The 15,960-nt window shown below is 28.7% G+C and overlaps 3 protein-coding genes across 4 annotated transcripts; 1 reads left to right on the top strand and 2 right to left on the bottom strand.

Moving 5' to 3' along the window:
• Positions 1 to 232: 232 nt before the first annotated feature.
• Positions 233 to 2,506, bottom strand: LOC114940066 (uncharacterized). The gene is made up of 5 exons (XM_085486896.1): positions 2,313 to 2,506; positions 1,911 to 2,125; positions 1,273 to 1,683; positions 999 to 1,183; positions 233 to 559 (listed from the first exon to the last, which is right to left on the bottom strand). The coding sequence occupies exons 2-5, from the start codon at positions 2,097 to 2,099 to the stop codon at positions 274 to 276; spliced, it is 1,071 nt and encodes a 356-aa protein (XP_085343022.1). The 5' UTR covers positions 2,100 to 2,125; positions 2,313 to 2,506; the 3' UTR covers positions 233 to 273.
• imd (death domain-containing immune deficiency protein) lies at positions 2,464 to 14,022 on the top strand. Its single transcript, XM_029314551.2, has 4 exons — positions 2,464 to 2,649; positions 9,543 to 9,906; positions 11,289 to 11,614; positions 11,848 to 14,022. The coding sequence occupies exons 1-4, from the start codon at positions 2,590 to 2,592 to the stop codon at positions 11,986 to 11,988; spliced, it is 891 nt and encodes a 296-aa protein (XP_029170384.1). The 5' UTR covers positions 2,464 to 2,589; the 3' UTR covers positions 11,989 to 14,022.
• Positions 11,996 to 15,960, bottom strand: LOC114940067 (deoxynucleoside kinase-like). 2 transcript variants are annotated; one of them, XM_029314549.2, is made up of 5 exons: positions 15,829 to 15,960; positions 14,772 to 15,230; positions 14,245 to 14,444; positions 13,772 to 14,021; positions 11,996 to 13,668 (listed from the first exon to the last, which is right to left on the bottom strand). In XM_029314549.2, the coding sequence occupies exons 2-5, from the start codon at positions 14,776 to 14,778 to the stop codon at positions 13,343 to 13,345; spliced, it is 783 nt and encodes a 260-aa protein (XP_029170382.1). In that variant the 5' UTR covers positions 14,779 to 15,230; positions 15,829 to 15,960; the 3' UTR covers positions 11,996 to 13,342. The 2 variants fall into 2 exon arrangements, with proteins under 2 accessions (XP_029170382.1, XP_029170381.1); XM_029314548.2 differs by lacking the exon at positions 14,772 to 15,230.

Here is a 15,960-nt window from a genome sequence, read left to right as displayed (position 1 = left end):
TAATGAAAATTCAGGAATAAAAAATAATTTGTAATTTGTGCGGAAAAAAATTACGAAGAAATTTTCCCTTTCTAAAAAATGCATGTTATTTATTCTCGAAGAATTGTTGCCTTTAATAATTATTGAAATTTGGAAATACATAAAAATTATAAAAAAAATTAGAGTTTGAATAATTAAAAAAATTTTTAATTCTCCTAAATAAATTCATTAATGTGAGAAAATGTGTCAATAATCAATTTTTTAAATTAATTTATTGGATTTTATTAAATAATTCTACATTTTCTTTAAGATATTTTCTATAGGTTTTTTAAATAACGTTTCATTAACAGCAGTGACTTCGGCCATTAGATTTTTCTGTTCTTGAGATAGTACTATATTCATTTTTAAAAATGACAATACAAGTTTTCCAAAGGTTTTATCTTTAGAATAATAAAGTGCCTTTCCTGAAAGTAGTTTTGTAATTTTGTCGATCATATTATGATCCAGTCTTACAGACAAGAAATTTTGTAATATAGATATATGCCATGACTTTAGCTGCTTGACATTTGTAAGAAACTCTCTGCAAAGAGAAACATTATTTTAGTTGATAAATTATTATCTTTTAAAATATAAGAATTTTTCAAATAAAACGGAATAATGTATTTGCATAAAATAATTATTCTTGTTTTTTTAATTCAAAAAAAATTCGTAAAAATTAATTTAAACATTATAAAATTTTAGTTTCTTTGGATAATATATAAATTTTTAGCAGTAAAAAATTTTGTATTCTTGTGCATATGAGCACAGAAATAACGTTTTTATCACAATAAAATTTAATTAATATTTTTTGAAGAATGCTAATGTTATTAGATATGATTTGGAAAAATATTAGGTAAATCTGAGAAATAAATAATATAACATAAAGAATATATTAATTTATATCCAAAAATTCTGAAGAATAATTATTATCTCTATCATGTATATATAAAATGTATATAGTATATAGTTATAAAACATACTCTAAAAGAATTATTTTCTTTTCCGAATCAAATGTGTTCACAATAGTAGTAATCAACATTGTATCTTTCAACTCAGCATTGAGAAGAGGAACGAATATAAACTGCTGAATCTCATCAGGAAAGTTTTTAACGCATTCCACAATTGCAGATGACAATAAACGGGATGGCTCTTCAAGTTCGATTATCTGTAACAATATAAAGAATAAATGATTTATGAGAAAAGAATTTAAAAAATGGATAAAGATATTTAATAATATTATTAGTTATTTAATACCTTTGGCAGCAACAAATGTGTGCACAATATATTAAAATATTTTATTCTCTGTTCAATAGTCATATAGTTCATCGATGCACACAGATTATAAATACCCTTTGGACTTAATTTTCCTGCCATTTCATCCATCATTGGGATAAGATCTTCATTGGATATATTTTCTAATTGAGCAAAGTCTAGTCTGCCATTATTTCGTTCTAAACTTTCACAAGCAGACTCTAAAATATCACATCTTTGCGGCAATGTAGTAACAGAATTTTCAGACTCTACAACTATTCTCTCAACTTGCGTAAAGTAAAATTGAGTAGATGGTAGCGATTGGTCATGTATCATCTGTGATTCATTCATTTGGTTTGGTTCATTGTTATCATTATCACTGTTTTCGCTTTCTGAACATATTTCTTCTTCATTCTAAAAATTAAATAGTTTACATGTAACGTGTTAAATTAATTGTATGCGTACATAATTTAAAATAATGTAATTTATTATATACAAATAATTTCAATTTCATAATAGGAGAAAATAATTATTGATTTATAGATTAAGTATTTTTCTAAATAAATTAAATCTGCAACATTTTCTTCAAGATTGTAATTCATAAGAAATACAACAATAAAAAATATTTAAATGCATCTAACCTCTCCTGCTATCACTTTCCACATCGGATTAGCCTGGGCAATATTATCCTTCATCATTTCCCTGATAGAATCGAGTCTCGCTTTGGTCTCTTCTGATAAGGTGTACTTTTGGAAAAAGATCTCCGAATCCGTATCTTCTCGCATTAACTTGCTCATGTTGTGTTGCCTCGCACATGTTTCACTTGACATTGCAGATCAGTAACACGTGGGTTTCTCTGGAATACAAAATAAAAAATTTTTTTAAATATATTTAGCACACTTATTAACAAATTATTTTTCAACAAGCGTTTACACATAGTTGCAAACTTATATATGTATATTAAATATATAGTTATATATATTTTTTATGTAACTTTTATACATATAAAATATTTTATAATATTATCGTTGAGATTAACATACGCATATGTTATTTCACAGATATTCGCGCGCATTTACTGATCCACGTGAGCTGTATATCGGGCTTTATAAAAAAAAATTAAAAAAAGGAACGAGAGTGCACTATGTACTATGTACATCCCTGGTACATTGTGCGTTGCTCAACGAGTCAAGCAGCAGAAGCAGCATCAGTCAGTCGCTGGCGATCGACTGGGATCGACGTGTAATTCGTGTCGTGTCGCAAAGTGTATGTTTAGATACACGATCGACAAGCAGCGAGATTTCCAAGCTAAGCGATTCCATGATCACGTCAGCGAGGAACGTGGATCTGCCAGAGCACTCAACCTTCCTCGGCAGCAAGGTAAGAGAGCGATCATTCGTATTTTTTTAAATCAGCGTAAAACTTGAAGACACGTTTGTAAAGAGTATAATCGAGTATTTGGAACATTTGTTTCCTAAAAAAATGGTAAAAAGAAATTTATTTTGTCTGCGTCTCGTTTGACATTTTGTTAGTTGAATCCATGTGTGTGCATAAACTGCTTGTGCATGACATTGAAAATTACAATGAATATGTAGGAACCGACTGTGACGGATAATTGGCTACAAATTGCAAGCAGCTTCCTCACGCGATATTTACTCTCGTAACTTCAAATAAACTTTAAAGAATATTCTCGTAACAATATTTTCTTTGTGCCTTTAATATGCGCTAAACGCTTTCTGCATGTATCGTGATACGCACAATGAATGATAATTCAACTCTTAATATAAAATTGTGTTATGATGATATACTCACAATTGACTCACGTTTACACCACTGTAAGAACGATACAATGAACGATAATGTTCGACACAAATCATTTGTGTGTGATATGTCACAGATATAATATTAATCTTATTCATTGGTCTCGATATTTTGATAGATAAATAATTTCATATAATTCTAACTAGCTTCAATTTATGATTCGACTTAATAATTAACTAGCTTAATAAATTAAAAACTGAAAAAACATAATCAGAACACGCATAATATATGAATAAATTATTATTCGTATGTGAAACAGTGTATATAAAAATATTTAAACCAAGTTTTAAGCCAAACTTAGTTTGTATGATTAGTTTGTTTTTGTCAACCGTAAAATATGTTGAAATCGAAGGATAAAAAAATTTCTCTCTTTCAGAGAAAAATTCTTTGAGATAAATAAAATAAAATAAATTTATATATATATATATAGCAATATATATAATTTTATTTTTCTGAAAGAAATTTTTTATCCTTTGATTTCAACATGTTTTACAGTTGAAAAAAAAACAAACTAAAGGTTTGGTTTGGGTTTAAATATTTTTCTTTTCCCTCTTTTTTTTCGTGGCTTCTGATATAAATATTGCTTGTTTTCATAATCACATAATAACACTTATGACTTCGATTCTATGTGCATGTCTATGTTGCACGCATATTAAATTATCATTAAATTCTGTATTAGCCCGAAGCTCTCTAATTGTAAAGTAATTGCAAAACAATCTACATTAACATTAGAACATTAAGAATTCTTCGTAAACATATTAATCCACTCTATATTGACAAATTAATTCATTCTAAATTAAAGTCATGCTTATAAGCAAAAAATAATATAATTATTCAGAATTAGCCATTAGTTGACCAGGTATTAATTATCGCGATCTATCTTTCACCTATAAATGCAGCATTAAGTGTTATGTTAAATGCGACGTTGAATAATTATGCGAAGAGCTTATTCATCATTCTTTATACAATAAATATCGAAGTTCAACCGCATCGAAGCATTTGCAATCTTGAGTCAGTCGCATAGATAATTTTCATTTTCATGTCTTTTTTTTATTTCTTTTACTCACTTTGCGATCAAAATAGTCAATGTCATTTTGCGGTTTGATACTAAACCATGTGTGTCATATGTTTCAGTATAATTTATTAATTTTACTCTCACGTCACGTGGTTATTATTAAAACAAAGATAAATGTAGCTATTTTTAGTCTTAATTATTATCGTCAACCAGTTATTTATAATTTATTATTTCTTACTTAATATAATTATATCGTAGAAAAAAAATTGAAAAACGATCATTAATTATCAATGAATTAATCATCACAATTAAAAATTCATTAATCGAATAATTCGAATAAGAACTTCAAGTTAATCTTATCTCATTTATTTGTGGCAAGAATTCTGTTTTGAAATAAAAATTTTCAGTTTTTCAAAAACTTAGAGTTATTCAATTAATTCGATTCAATCATGAGAAATATTTATATATCTCTTTTTGACGGTAAAATTAACAAAATCAAATAAATTAACAAGTAATGAAATCGAATCTATAATAATATGATTTGATCGTTTAATTTTGTGAATCGTAATTGTTTATCAATGATTCGTATGAGAGTTCCAGGAAACTGATTTTAGGCTAAGCTCGATAAATTATTATGCTAGAGTGAGTAATTATACACTGACACGCCATACAGTTTATTTTTAAACTCTCATGTTTTCGATTTTCTTTCAACATTTTTTTTAAATTGTAAAAATAAAAATTTATACGTAAAAACAATAAACTAAAAATAAGATGGGTATTTTTTCTGGTAGTCAGATTTATATACCTGTCATAATAGTTAAAAATTGATATAATATCTCTGATAATTAAATCGAGATAAGTAACATGCACATTGTGTTTGTTAGAAATATCAAAAATAATCACTAAACCGAATATAGTTTCATATTTTTAAAATTTTGACAAATCAATTCACCCTGACAATCTCTCCAGTTTACACAAACAAATTATGATACACATGATATTACAATTATAAAGTAACCTTGATAAAACCTTACTTTTTATGAAAATTTCATTGCAAACTACTGTCATTTAATTTGCAAACTCACCAGAGGCTTTGTCCTCTATTCTACGCCTGTCGTTTGCTATTAAATACATTAGCATCGCCGGAACGCGGAATGAAGAACTGGTTTTGCCACTGGAAAATCCAGGTGGCGAGGCCATTCTGTATACACGTACGTATGTCTCATTTGATGCATGTTGATTGTCACTGAACCGTGCAAATACATATGCAGTACTTGCCGGTGACGCGATGAAGTTACAAATCCGCACAAAGCAATTCGCGAAGAAAACAGTCTATTTTCAGACTACCCGATAAAAAAATGTATATACTATGAATCATGATACGTCGTCAGTCAAAATCATTGGAGACATAATTATATAACAAGTTGAACCAAATAAAATTTGCTATAATTTTGCTTTTGCATTATCTGTACGGTATTTAAATCGGTAATTGTTAAAGTAATATTTTGCAGAGGTATATTACACATTATAAAAGTACTTTAATATAATATGAATTATACCTCTTCTATTTTTTATAAATATTATAAATAATGAAATGCTGTTTCTCTCTATCTCTCTTCCTTTCTCTAAAATAATTGTATGCATAATTAAAATTCCGCAGTTTGAAACTGATTTCTACTTGTTAAGTAATTTCAGTTATATATATGTAAACGCATTTTTTGTTGTGGAATATTTTTTTAAATTAAGCAGCTTAACTATTTTTACTATCAGATGTATATATAAAATTTGCAAGTTTGCATAAAGTAGTATTATTTTATATTCTTAAATTGTTTCTTCGCAGTCTAAAATTATTATATTTCTTTAAATGAGATTTTTCTTATTAAACATCTTGAATCTATCGTAATTGTTCGTTTATTATACCATGTTACTGAATCGCCAAATGAATTCTAAATTAAATCTATCTCTCGGTGTCAACGGCACTTAGTGATTACCTACATCCTCTTTTAGCGCTCTTATCTTTATTATAATCATCGCTATGTACATCTGATTCAGTAAAGAGCTTAGCGCATCAGCATTATATAATAAATTAAATGTGTAGGCGGTAGTTAAATTGCTACACAAAACATATTAAGAAACTAAATTAATTAATTTAAAGCACACTTCAATTCGTAATTTGCTTCTCATTCTAATTATTTATTCATTTTTTTTCAATAGACAAGTTTAAGTCTTAAAAGAAACGCTGAATACAAACGTCAACACGATTCATAACGTTGTGTTTTTCCATGATGAGCAATCGATTTTATTCATTTTTCACGGATAACTGATTATGATTAAATGTATCTTTAATAAGTGTATCTTTAATGCAAAAACTTAGCGAATACGTAATTCCATTACGTGAAATGTTTACACTTGTGTTATATTTGCGTTTTGGCGATTTATTTGAATTTGTGAAATGTGATCAAGTTCCAGCCAGATACGAGAAAATATAACTTTGCTTGTCAATCGCTTAAAAGCGATAATCCCTCGTAAACGTAAATCATCTAAAGCTAACAAGGGAGAACGCGCCGAAAAAAGCCTTATCGAAATTTTTGAGAAAAATAAATTATATACATATTTGTGCTCTGAATTTTCGGTCGAATAATTATTTTATTGTATGTGCATTATCATTTAAAAACATTATTATCTTTTGATCGAGTAATGCTGCACGTGCAATTATTATCCCACAAATGACACAACGATGCCAAATTAAGAACGTTACTGATATGCGTGATAAAGATGTGACTTTGCGTTGAACCCAAAGATTACATTTGAAACGAAATAAGAGCTTCACTGTTTCTGTTACATTCGTTACAAAGTAAACGATGAAAAAATAAAAGATTTTTTATTGAACTGCAAATACTTTCTATTAATATATTTTATCAACATATTTTAAATACATGCATATACATACGTATATTTAAATATGTGTTGAAAAATATTATAACAGATATAAAGTAAAAGAAAATTTTTAAATATATACAGTTAGTATAAAGTCTTCAATATATATGTATAAATAACAGCGCCCGTAGAATCTTTTATAAATATTATGTCTCATTTTTATATATAAATATTTTTATAACATATTTTGTTCTCCTTTTTTCTCTCTTCTTTTTTCCCTCGATTTATATCGTTTTACATAAATTAAGAAAAAATGTATATTACCCGCATCGTTATTTTTCATGAGTGCAGAAAGTGCATCGTCAAAAGCAGCGATTGTCCTGATTTGTTTAACTGTGCATTTTATTTGACGAAATAAAAGGGTCGTTACACTCGTACATTACGAACTCTTTGCACTTTTTATTATTATTGTTTTTATATTAATTAAAAAAATTTGAAAGATTATATAATGTTATTAATTGCATATAACATATATTAATTATATATATATATATATTGTATAATTGCAACGAAATTTATTATAAATATATTTGTGTATTTATCAATATTATGTTATCAGAACCGGACAAATATTTGGATTTACGAGCAAAACGAAACAATGATAACACATGCAATTACATGCACTTTCTCACATAACTGTTGTTAAAACTATATTACCATTCTGAATAGATAAACATGCAGATTATCAGTGCAAATAATATAATTCCGGGAAACGGTCAATGTACATATACTACACATCATTGTAAGCAAGAACAGATTTGATTTATAATTTGATCGACTAATATATGCACAGGATTCTTTACAGTTATGTAAATTTTCAAAGTTCAAGTATCAAAGCTAAGGAATGTTCAAATCAGAGATCTGCATGTAATTAACGAATTAACATGTTCATACGAGCAATCAGCGAGGTCATGTTAATTGGCTTTAGAGATAGATCAAAGATATGTAGAGTCAAATACATATGTTGCTTTGCATGTTAGATATTTACATAGTTAGATTAGATTTCCTCCTTCCTCTCAGCCCAGGGCAAGACATAAAAAAATAGCCGCGTAGGTCAAAATTTAATCTCGACTCTTTTATCGTGACCAAAGCGAACATCGGAATTTCCTGTTAATTTTTCAATCGCGAAATGCTCACGCGAGAAGAATCGCATTGGATGACTCGACGAATTTTAAAAGATAATCACGTATATAAAGTTTGATGATGCTTTGGATTTATCCTCACTGCTATTTATCGATATAAAAATGAACAAAATGCAAAACACAGGAATTTCCAATATTCAATATCGGGTGCAAGTCATTTTTTATTTTATTTTTTAATTGATAAAACTACAAAAAAATTATTGTTATTACAAATAATTAAAAAAATTCTATCATTTTCTATATTAAAAAAAAATACTTTTTAAATGTCGAATGCCAGGTACACATAGCTCATGTATCAATAGATATTAATTGTAAATAATGACAGTTAAATTAAATTTAATAAATGTAAGGTAATTGTATAGATCTAAATATCCTCCTATATCTATTAACTTTTACTATAATTTGCTAGATTTGCATACATAATCATCTCATCATAAAAATAAATAATATATATATTTAAACACACACACGCGCATAATGTCGCTTCAATTTCATATTGCAATTCAATTCCTAATTTGCTTGCAGGGACAACACGTATTTTAAAGAATACTGCAAGCAAGTGATGCGTATTCATAAGCATTTGATAATAGCACCGGAAGCCTGAGATATAAATAGAGCGTTAATTATTTCAAAACTGCATATAATTATGGCAACATGCATGATTACATGCACACAAATTCACACATTATAAATAGAAACTTTGTCTCTAAAAGATATCATTTTAATTGTCGTTATTATTTTAATTAGTTGATAAAGAGATATAATTTTATTGAATTTGGAATCAAATTAAATTAAAGAAAAAAATGTATAAAAAAATACGAAATTTATTTTTTCCTCCAAAAATCTGCATTATCGATTTTCTATTGTTTTAAAGTTCACTTCACAGAAATATATTTTTATACGCTTTCCTACATATTGTCTGCTTCGTATATTTTATTATGCTAATGCGGGAATGCGAATAGAATAAGCGTACCTTTCTGAGAAAACTACTAAATTGGTTACTAGCTGTATCTACTTAACGAAGAAAAACATTGAAGAGTGTGGTTTGACGTAGTCGAAGCATTATTGAATAACATCGCGTGTAGCACATGCGATATTAATGGAAGCTCGAAAGCATATGATCCATAGAATGTTTCTCAGAAATCGTGCATTCTTTTTTTGATTGCAGACAATAAGCTGAAATGAAAAAAATGATAATGACCCTTCTTTTTATTTAATAATTATACATATATTAAAGAATTAGACATCCACATTTTTATACAGAGTAAATACAATAGTTTCACTGTTTTCATTCGCAAAGTAGATTCCCAGAACATGACTTTTTAAAACATTCCTAATGTTAAGATGTTCACTTTCAGGCACATCGGGCATTTAAGAAAATGCCGATCCTGTCCCAGTTGTCGCGTCGGTTTCACATGTTAACGACGGACGCGAAAGCAGATCCGCCGCGGACCGGAATCGAGGGCTACACGCACAATCTTCCACCGACGTCGGATGAGGAATTGAGAAAAACACAGTCTAAATCAGCACCTACCACGCCGGAAAAGGAGCACAAGGGTGTTACGACGGAGCGACAGAAATCGGTACCGAACGATGCGAGGCCTACGACGCCCACCGATTTTAGCAAACCGGAAGATCTGGGCGACAACACAAGGTCTACGAGCGAGTCGAAAGAATACAAACGACCAAAGACGAAGACGAAATCAAAGCACAGTAAATATTGTAAGTTATAAGAGGAATATTATTATTCTAAAGAGGTGGAGCGACGCTAACTATAATATTAATTATGCGTTATAATAGGAGAATTGAACAAAGCGATTGTCGAATAGAACAAACTGAGATAAAAGATATAAAAGTGCGGTAGTACTCTCGAGGAAGATTATTTTTCGTCAGAAAATTTTCATTCATAACTTGAATGCAATTCAATGGGGCAATTGCTTACAATTCATATAATATTATTTATTTGCATCAAATAAATTTTTGCTTATATGAAAAGAAGATTGATCAAATGAAAGTAAAATGAATGCAAGGTAAAGCTACAAAATTATTTAAGTGATATGGATACGAGTATAATTAAAAAGATTAGAAAAAGTTGATTAGAAAAACTTTTAGAAATTTGCATAAATATGATATTTGCATATTTATTTTGTACGAAAAACTTTTGAAGAACTTTCTCGGTATCATTTTATGATTCGATTAAACTTGTTAAGTTTATAAATGAAATTAAGTTTCACAACACAAATGGAACATAATGCAATTAAAGAAATTATGCAATGTCAGGTTTCGCATAGTTAAACTTTTTTTTTATAAACGAGTTGATTCGAAAGAGAAGAAATTATGAAAACACAAAATTATCGCGAAAAAATTGCGATTTTGTCAAAATTAATCGGCTTATCAGTTAAATATCTCATTTCATATTCCTGTTATAAAGATCTTTGCGACTAAGATACATATGTGTTATCACGATGATACAATATATCAATTTCACTTGTGTTTTTGTTTAAACTCAACGGGGAATACCTATCAAGTCACAGGTTTATTTACAAAAGTATAAGAAAAAAGAATGAGGATTTTTTTATGACATGTATTTTGGCGCTTGATTCGAGGAAATTGCAAATAAATTATATCATTCGTTTTATTTTTTTAATTTGTATGTTTGTGAGATGCAACAATGTATAAAATTCGATCAGAATCAATGATTCATATTATAAAATTTTCATTTTATCTAAATTTTTATATTTATATTATGAAAATTTTATTCTTCGTCGTTTTAAATTTCGTAATTCTTCATCAAGGTAAAAGGTAAAGAATAGAATGCACGATAGTGAATGATTATGATAGTGAAGGATTTTATTACTAAGATGGTGAACACTGCAAATATTTAATCTCATGCATGTGAAAATATTTGTGTCCTAAAAAGATATTATTAAAGTATCTTCATATATCTTCTTCAATAAATACACTGCTGTTTGTGAAAATTGCAATACCATGAAGAAATAATGATATTAACTGTATTGCAATTTTCACAAACAGTAGTGTTATTTAGTTATAAGTTTATTCACATCTTGTTATTTTATAAATAATTCTCTAAAATCAATTTTTAGCTCAAGGCACGAATGTCATAAATTACAACATCGTCAATTCGAATGGAGTAAAAATCGGCTCGCGGACAAGCTATATATGCAATGTAAATCAGTATCCGGCAAGTAACAACGCATCCGCGACACAATCAGAAGCGAAACCGAATCGATCGATGCCGGATAACGTGGAAGAGTTAAGCACATGCGAAGAGGAACTCGCAACTGACAATATGCTTATTATTAAGACGCATATCGGACACGGATGGCGGGATGTCGCGAGGAGGCTCTCATATTCGGATGGGCAAATCGAACAGTTCGAAGAGAATTACAAGCACAAGGGTATCGACGAGGTGAATATAATTTAATTCAGTTGCTCTGAGAATCAAATATTTGAATAATCATCGACCTTATCGATCTGTAATCTTGTTTGATCAAGATACAATCAACAAGTTGTGTCTGTTAGTAATAAAACAAATATCAAGTATTATTCAAAAGTCACAAATATCTTCCAAAATAAATTTCTAGAGTTAATAAAGTTAGAGCGATCATTTTCGTTGATTTTCAATTTGCACAATAATTTCAGGTAATCTATCAATTGCTGCTCGATTGGAAGCAAGCTAACACACGGGATGCCCAACTCGGCACGTTAGTCAGTATATTGTGGTCTTGTCAGGAGTATGATTGCGTCGAGAGATTGGCGGCAGCACGCAAGAATTCATTTTAGTCAGGCACGGAAAATCTCTAACATTTGTATATATTTATATACACGTATATATAAATTCATATATTTATATACATTTATATGTACGTGAACAATTGTGATCTTTTTTTACTCGAAAACACTCCATTGTTTTTTATACATATCATATTTTAGTATGTAATTTATAGAATGTACAATGTACACAAAAATACATATAATTTCGATCATGAAGAACGTTCGCATTCGCCTATAGATTCAGATTGGCGAATGGGATGATTGCTGATTCAGCTAATTCATATTTAACCTTCGTCCGTTTCGCCAAACGGAATGACAATGAACTTACAATTCAAGCAAGAACATGATCTGGTTAATAATATTTGGACATTATTACGAATCTAACATCATTTTACACAATACATGTATCTACAAATAATATTGCAAAATGTATACATAACATTTTTATCATTTACTGTGTAAAATCTTGTGGAATTAAAAAAACATACATTTTTTTAAGAATATTAAATAATTTATTAATTTTATTTGTAATCAAAGTTCACACACATTCGAAAATTGGGATATTTAAAATTATACATTCAAATCTGACGTTATATAAAATTAAAGCGTATGTGCATATACTTGTCGTACTCTTTCTCTTTTAGATTATTCAATTATTATGATTAAATTTACTATATTTTAGATCAATTAAATTAATATACATTGTCCGTATGTTTTTACGATTTTTTTTCTTAAAATTTATACAAAACAGCCATTAAAAAGGTAGAACAGTATGCTTTAATGCATTCAGTATATTCAACAATAATCTTTCTAATAATTTTTACACTCACGTTTTTTGCACATAAGATTATCAAATTTTACGCGTCCTACGCGCATAAACATTTTTCTGAGATACCTATTTCCTAATTAAAGCATACACGAAACCGATATATGTATATTAATTTGTACTCATCTACTAATAAAAAAATTAATTATATCTAATACACACAAGAGATTATAAATGCATAAACAGATATTTATTCTTAAAACACTAATCAAAACGCCAATAATAAGTCAATAAAATATCTGTTGCATCACCAATGTGAATGGTCTTTAAATAACTTAAATTGTCAAATTAATTTTGTAATTTAAGCATTGAGAATGATTGTTGAAATCATGTTTAAAAAATATTTTATATAAATTAAACATTAAATTATATTCACTAAGAAATAGCAAAAGAAATATATATGCAATAGTAAGAATATCACAATGTCAAAATTTTTTCGTATGCAAAAATTAATCAAAATATATAAATGCATGACTTTGAAATTTTAAATTATAGTTGTATAAGTAGTCATTTCTTTGCATTTTTATTTTATACATTTTAATCTGATATTCCAGTTTTAAGTTCTGGTAGTATGCAATTAGTCGGTACCGTAGTTATCGTATTATTTACACCATTATCCTCTATTACCTTGCTAAAAATTTCATTTTTACATTTATCAAATTCTTTCACCATTTCAGGGAGTTCTCGATCACCGTTTATTATTATAACCGGCGCTGGTATTTGTTTCAGAGTTTGATGATACAGCCAGTCATCATGAATTTGATGCATATGCTTAAGATATTCCAATGAAACTGTGTTTTCCTCCTTCCGACCTCGTTGTTTCATTCGATTGTATACGATCTCAGGTGTTGTCCTTAGATATACTATTCAGACAATAAATGAGGAAAAGAGGGAATGGATATATTAGTGATTTTATATATATATCGTTTGATCATAGTATATAATAACTTATAAAATTATATATACCTATTAAGTTAGTTTCTATATTGGCATTTTTTAAAGCCCAGCTGTACCAGTCTTCTAAAACAGTAACTTCAGCATCATGCAATATGTTTTTACGTTTCAAATTTTCAACAAAACACATTGCGCTATAGACAGATCTTTCCATAATTTTATAAGGTGATGGTGTCTTACAAGTATGTAATTGTAGCATGGTCAATTGTACATAAGATTGAAACAGGAAAGCATATCGAGATGGATTACTGTACATTAATTCCTGGAATGTATCATTATTAAATATTTATCTGATATGTAAAAGACTGACATTAAAAACATATTTTGCATGCATTTAATAAAGTTTAATGTCTTAAATAATTTAATTCAATATACAGCATTTTTTATTACTAATAAAATCTTCATAAATCAATGAAACTAGAAAATATTAAATAATTGTACTCTCTGTCTCAACTTAATGTATATCAAAATATTTTCTGTCGCACCAATAAATTTGTTCCAGACACATCACGCCAAAGCTCGACTGGTTCTTCTAATACAGTGACGTTGTCAAATTTTTTGAAATGACTTAGAAATGTTGTTTTACCACTTCCTATATTGCCCTCAACGCATACAGTGAACGGATGTTTATACAGTTTGCTAGCGGAGCCAGACATTTTTATAAAAGCTTCAAGAGCTGCTTTACCTGAGCAGACAATATATTTGATTTCATTATCTAGTACTAAAGAGATAGGATATATTTTTTATTTAATTTTACTTTTATATTGTATTCTATTTATATTCTATTTTCAACAAAGCTTTAAATCACACATACTTTAAATACATATATACAAAAATTTATGAATTATATATTTCTTATAAACAAAGTATATAACTATTTATTATTTATAAAAGAAAATAAAATATTTTATAACAATATAATATATATAAAGTACAGTAATTTTCAATAAATTTAATTAGATAATTCTATATTATTTTTCACTCGATATCAATGCAATATTTCGTTACTTACCATACATATATTGTGCAAAGCTTGATATTTATTAGGTTGTTGCAAGAAACAACGTAGCGTAAATAATTCAGTTCAACGAAAACTTTAATAAGAAAAAATATCGCTGAATTCGTTGAGGCACTGATTCAAAATATCAACTGAACTGTTGACGGAATACAGTTTTTCCGGAAAATTGCTGATTTACGATTCTTTCTCGCAAAAGAAGTAACAGACACACCAGAACAGTCAGAACATACCAGTCGACAACGGATGACGGAGGACTGCCGTGCGACTTTCCCGCCAAAATAAACACAGAAGCGACATCTCCATAACGGATCATCTGTTCGTTTCAGCTGCACTTTCTTCCTTCAAAACACAATAGATCTGTTCTTTGTAGCTAAACTTGCTGCACTAGTTCACAGTTTATCTCTCTCCTTCCAATGCAGAGTAAAAAAGATAAACTCTGGACAACCAGTTCAGCTATAAAGAAGAACAGACCTCTAATTTCATTTTAAGTGAACAAAGTATAGTTAAAACAAACAAGAAAAAACCGAGCAGGAAAAAACAATTTCTCGTTCATATTTTTAGATTTGTCCAAATATTTTAGATTTTATTTACAAAAAGGACGTTCGGAAAAAAATTTAGATTTATATATATATATATCGTGCTTGTAAATATGCCTAGACAAAATCTTGCACACATTTCTGCATATAGATTTTATTAATCATTAATATAGAAATTATACTGATTGTCCCGAAAGAATATTTAGCTAACTACGTCACTGATGCCGGTGCCTATACATTTTCTCATGAACTACATTTGCTGTTCTTATAATTAAAGTACATAGCTGATTAAAGAATGATCCCCCAATAATAACATAGCACAATAATAATTTTATACAATTTATATATTTCTGCCAATGATTCATATATAATAATATATCAATTCGTTATTGTCGTTATGTCAATAATTAAACACGCTGCCATGTGTCATTTACACAATATATGTATGCACACAAGCCATTGCAATGACACGTTATCAACACGATACGTTATCGTAAGATAACAATCGTACTTACCGGAAGCCATCGTTGCGACTTGAACGAATACGATGTATTCCAAATAATTTGTCAGATATTCGTCAACGACGCTCCACGACTTCCATTTCCTACACATTTCTGATGCAACTGCGTTCTGAGTGTGCGCGCAAC

Source organism: Nylanderia fulva, unplaced genomic scaffold, assembly GCF_048542155.1.
Source record: "Nylanderia fulva isolate GAGA-0341 unplaced genomic scaffold, ASM4854215v1 Scaffold49, whole genome shotgun sequence".
NCBI lineage: Eukaryota > Metazoa > Arthropoda > Insecta > Hymenoptera > Formicidae > Nylanderia > Nylanderia fulva.
The sequence above is the reverse complement of the archived record's forward strand: the minus strand, read 5'-3'. Positions and strand labels throughout refer to the sequence as shown.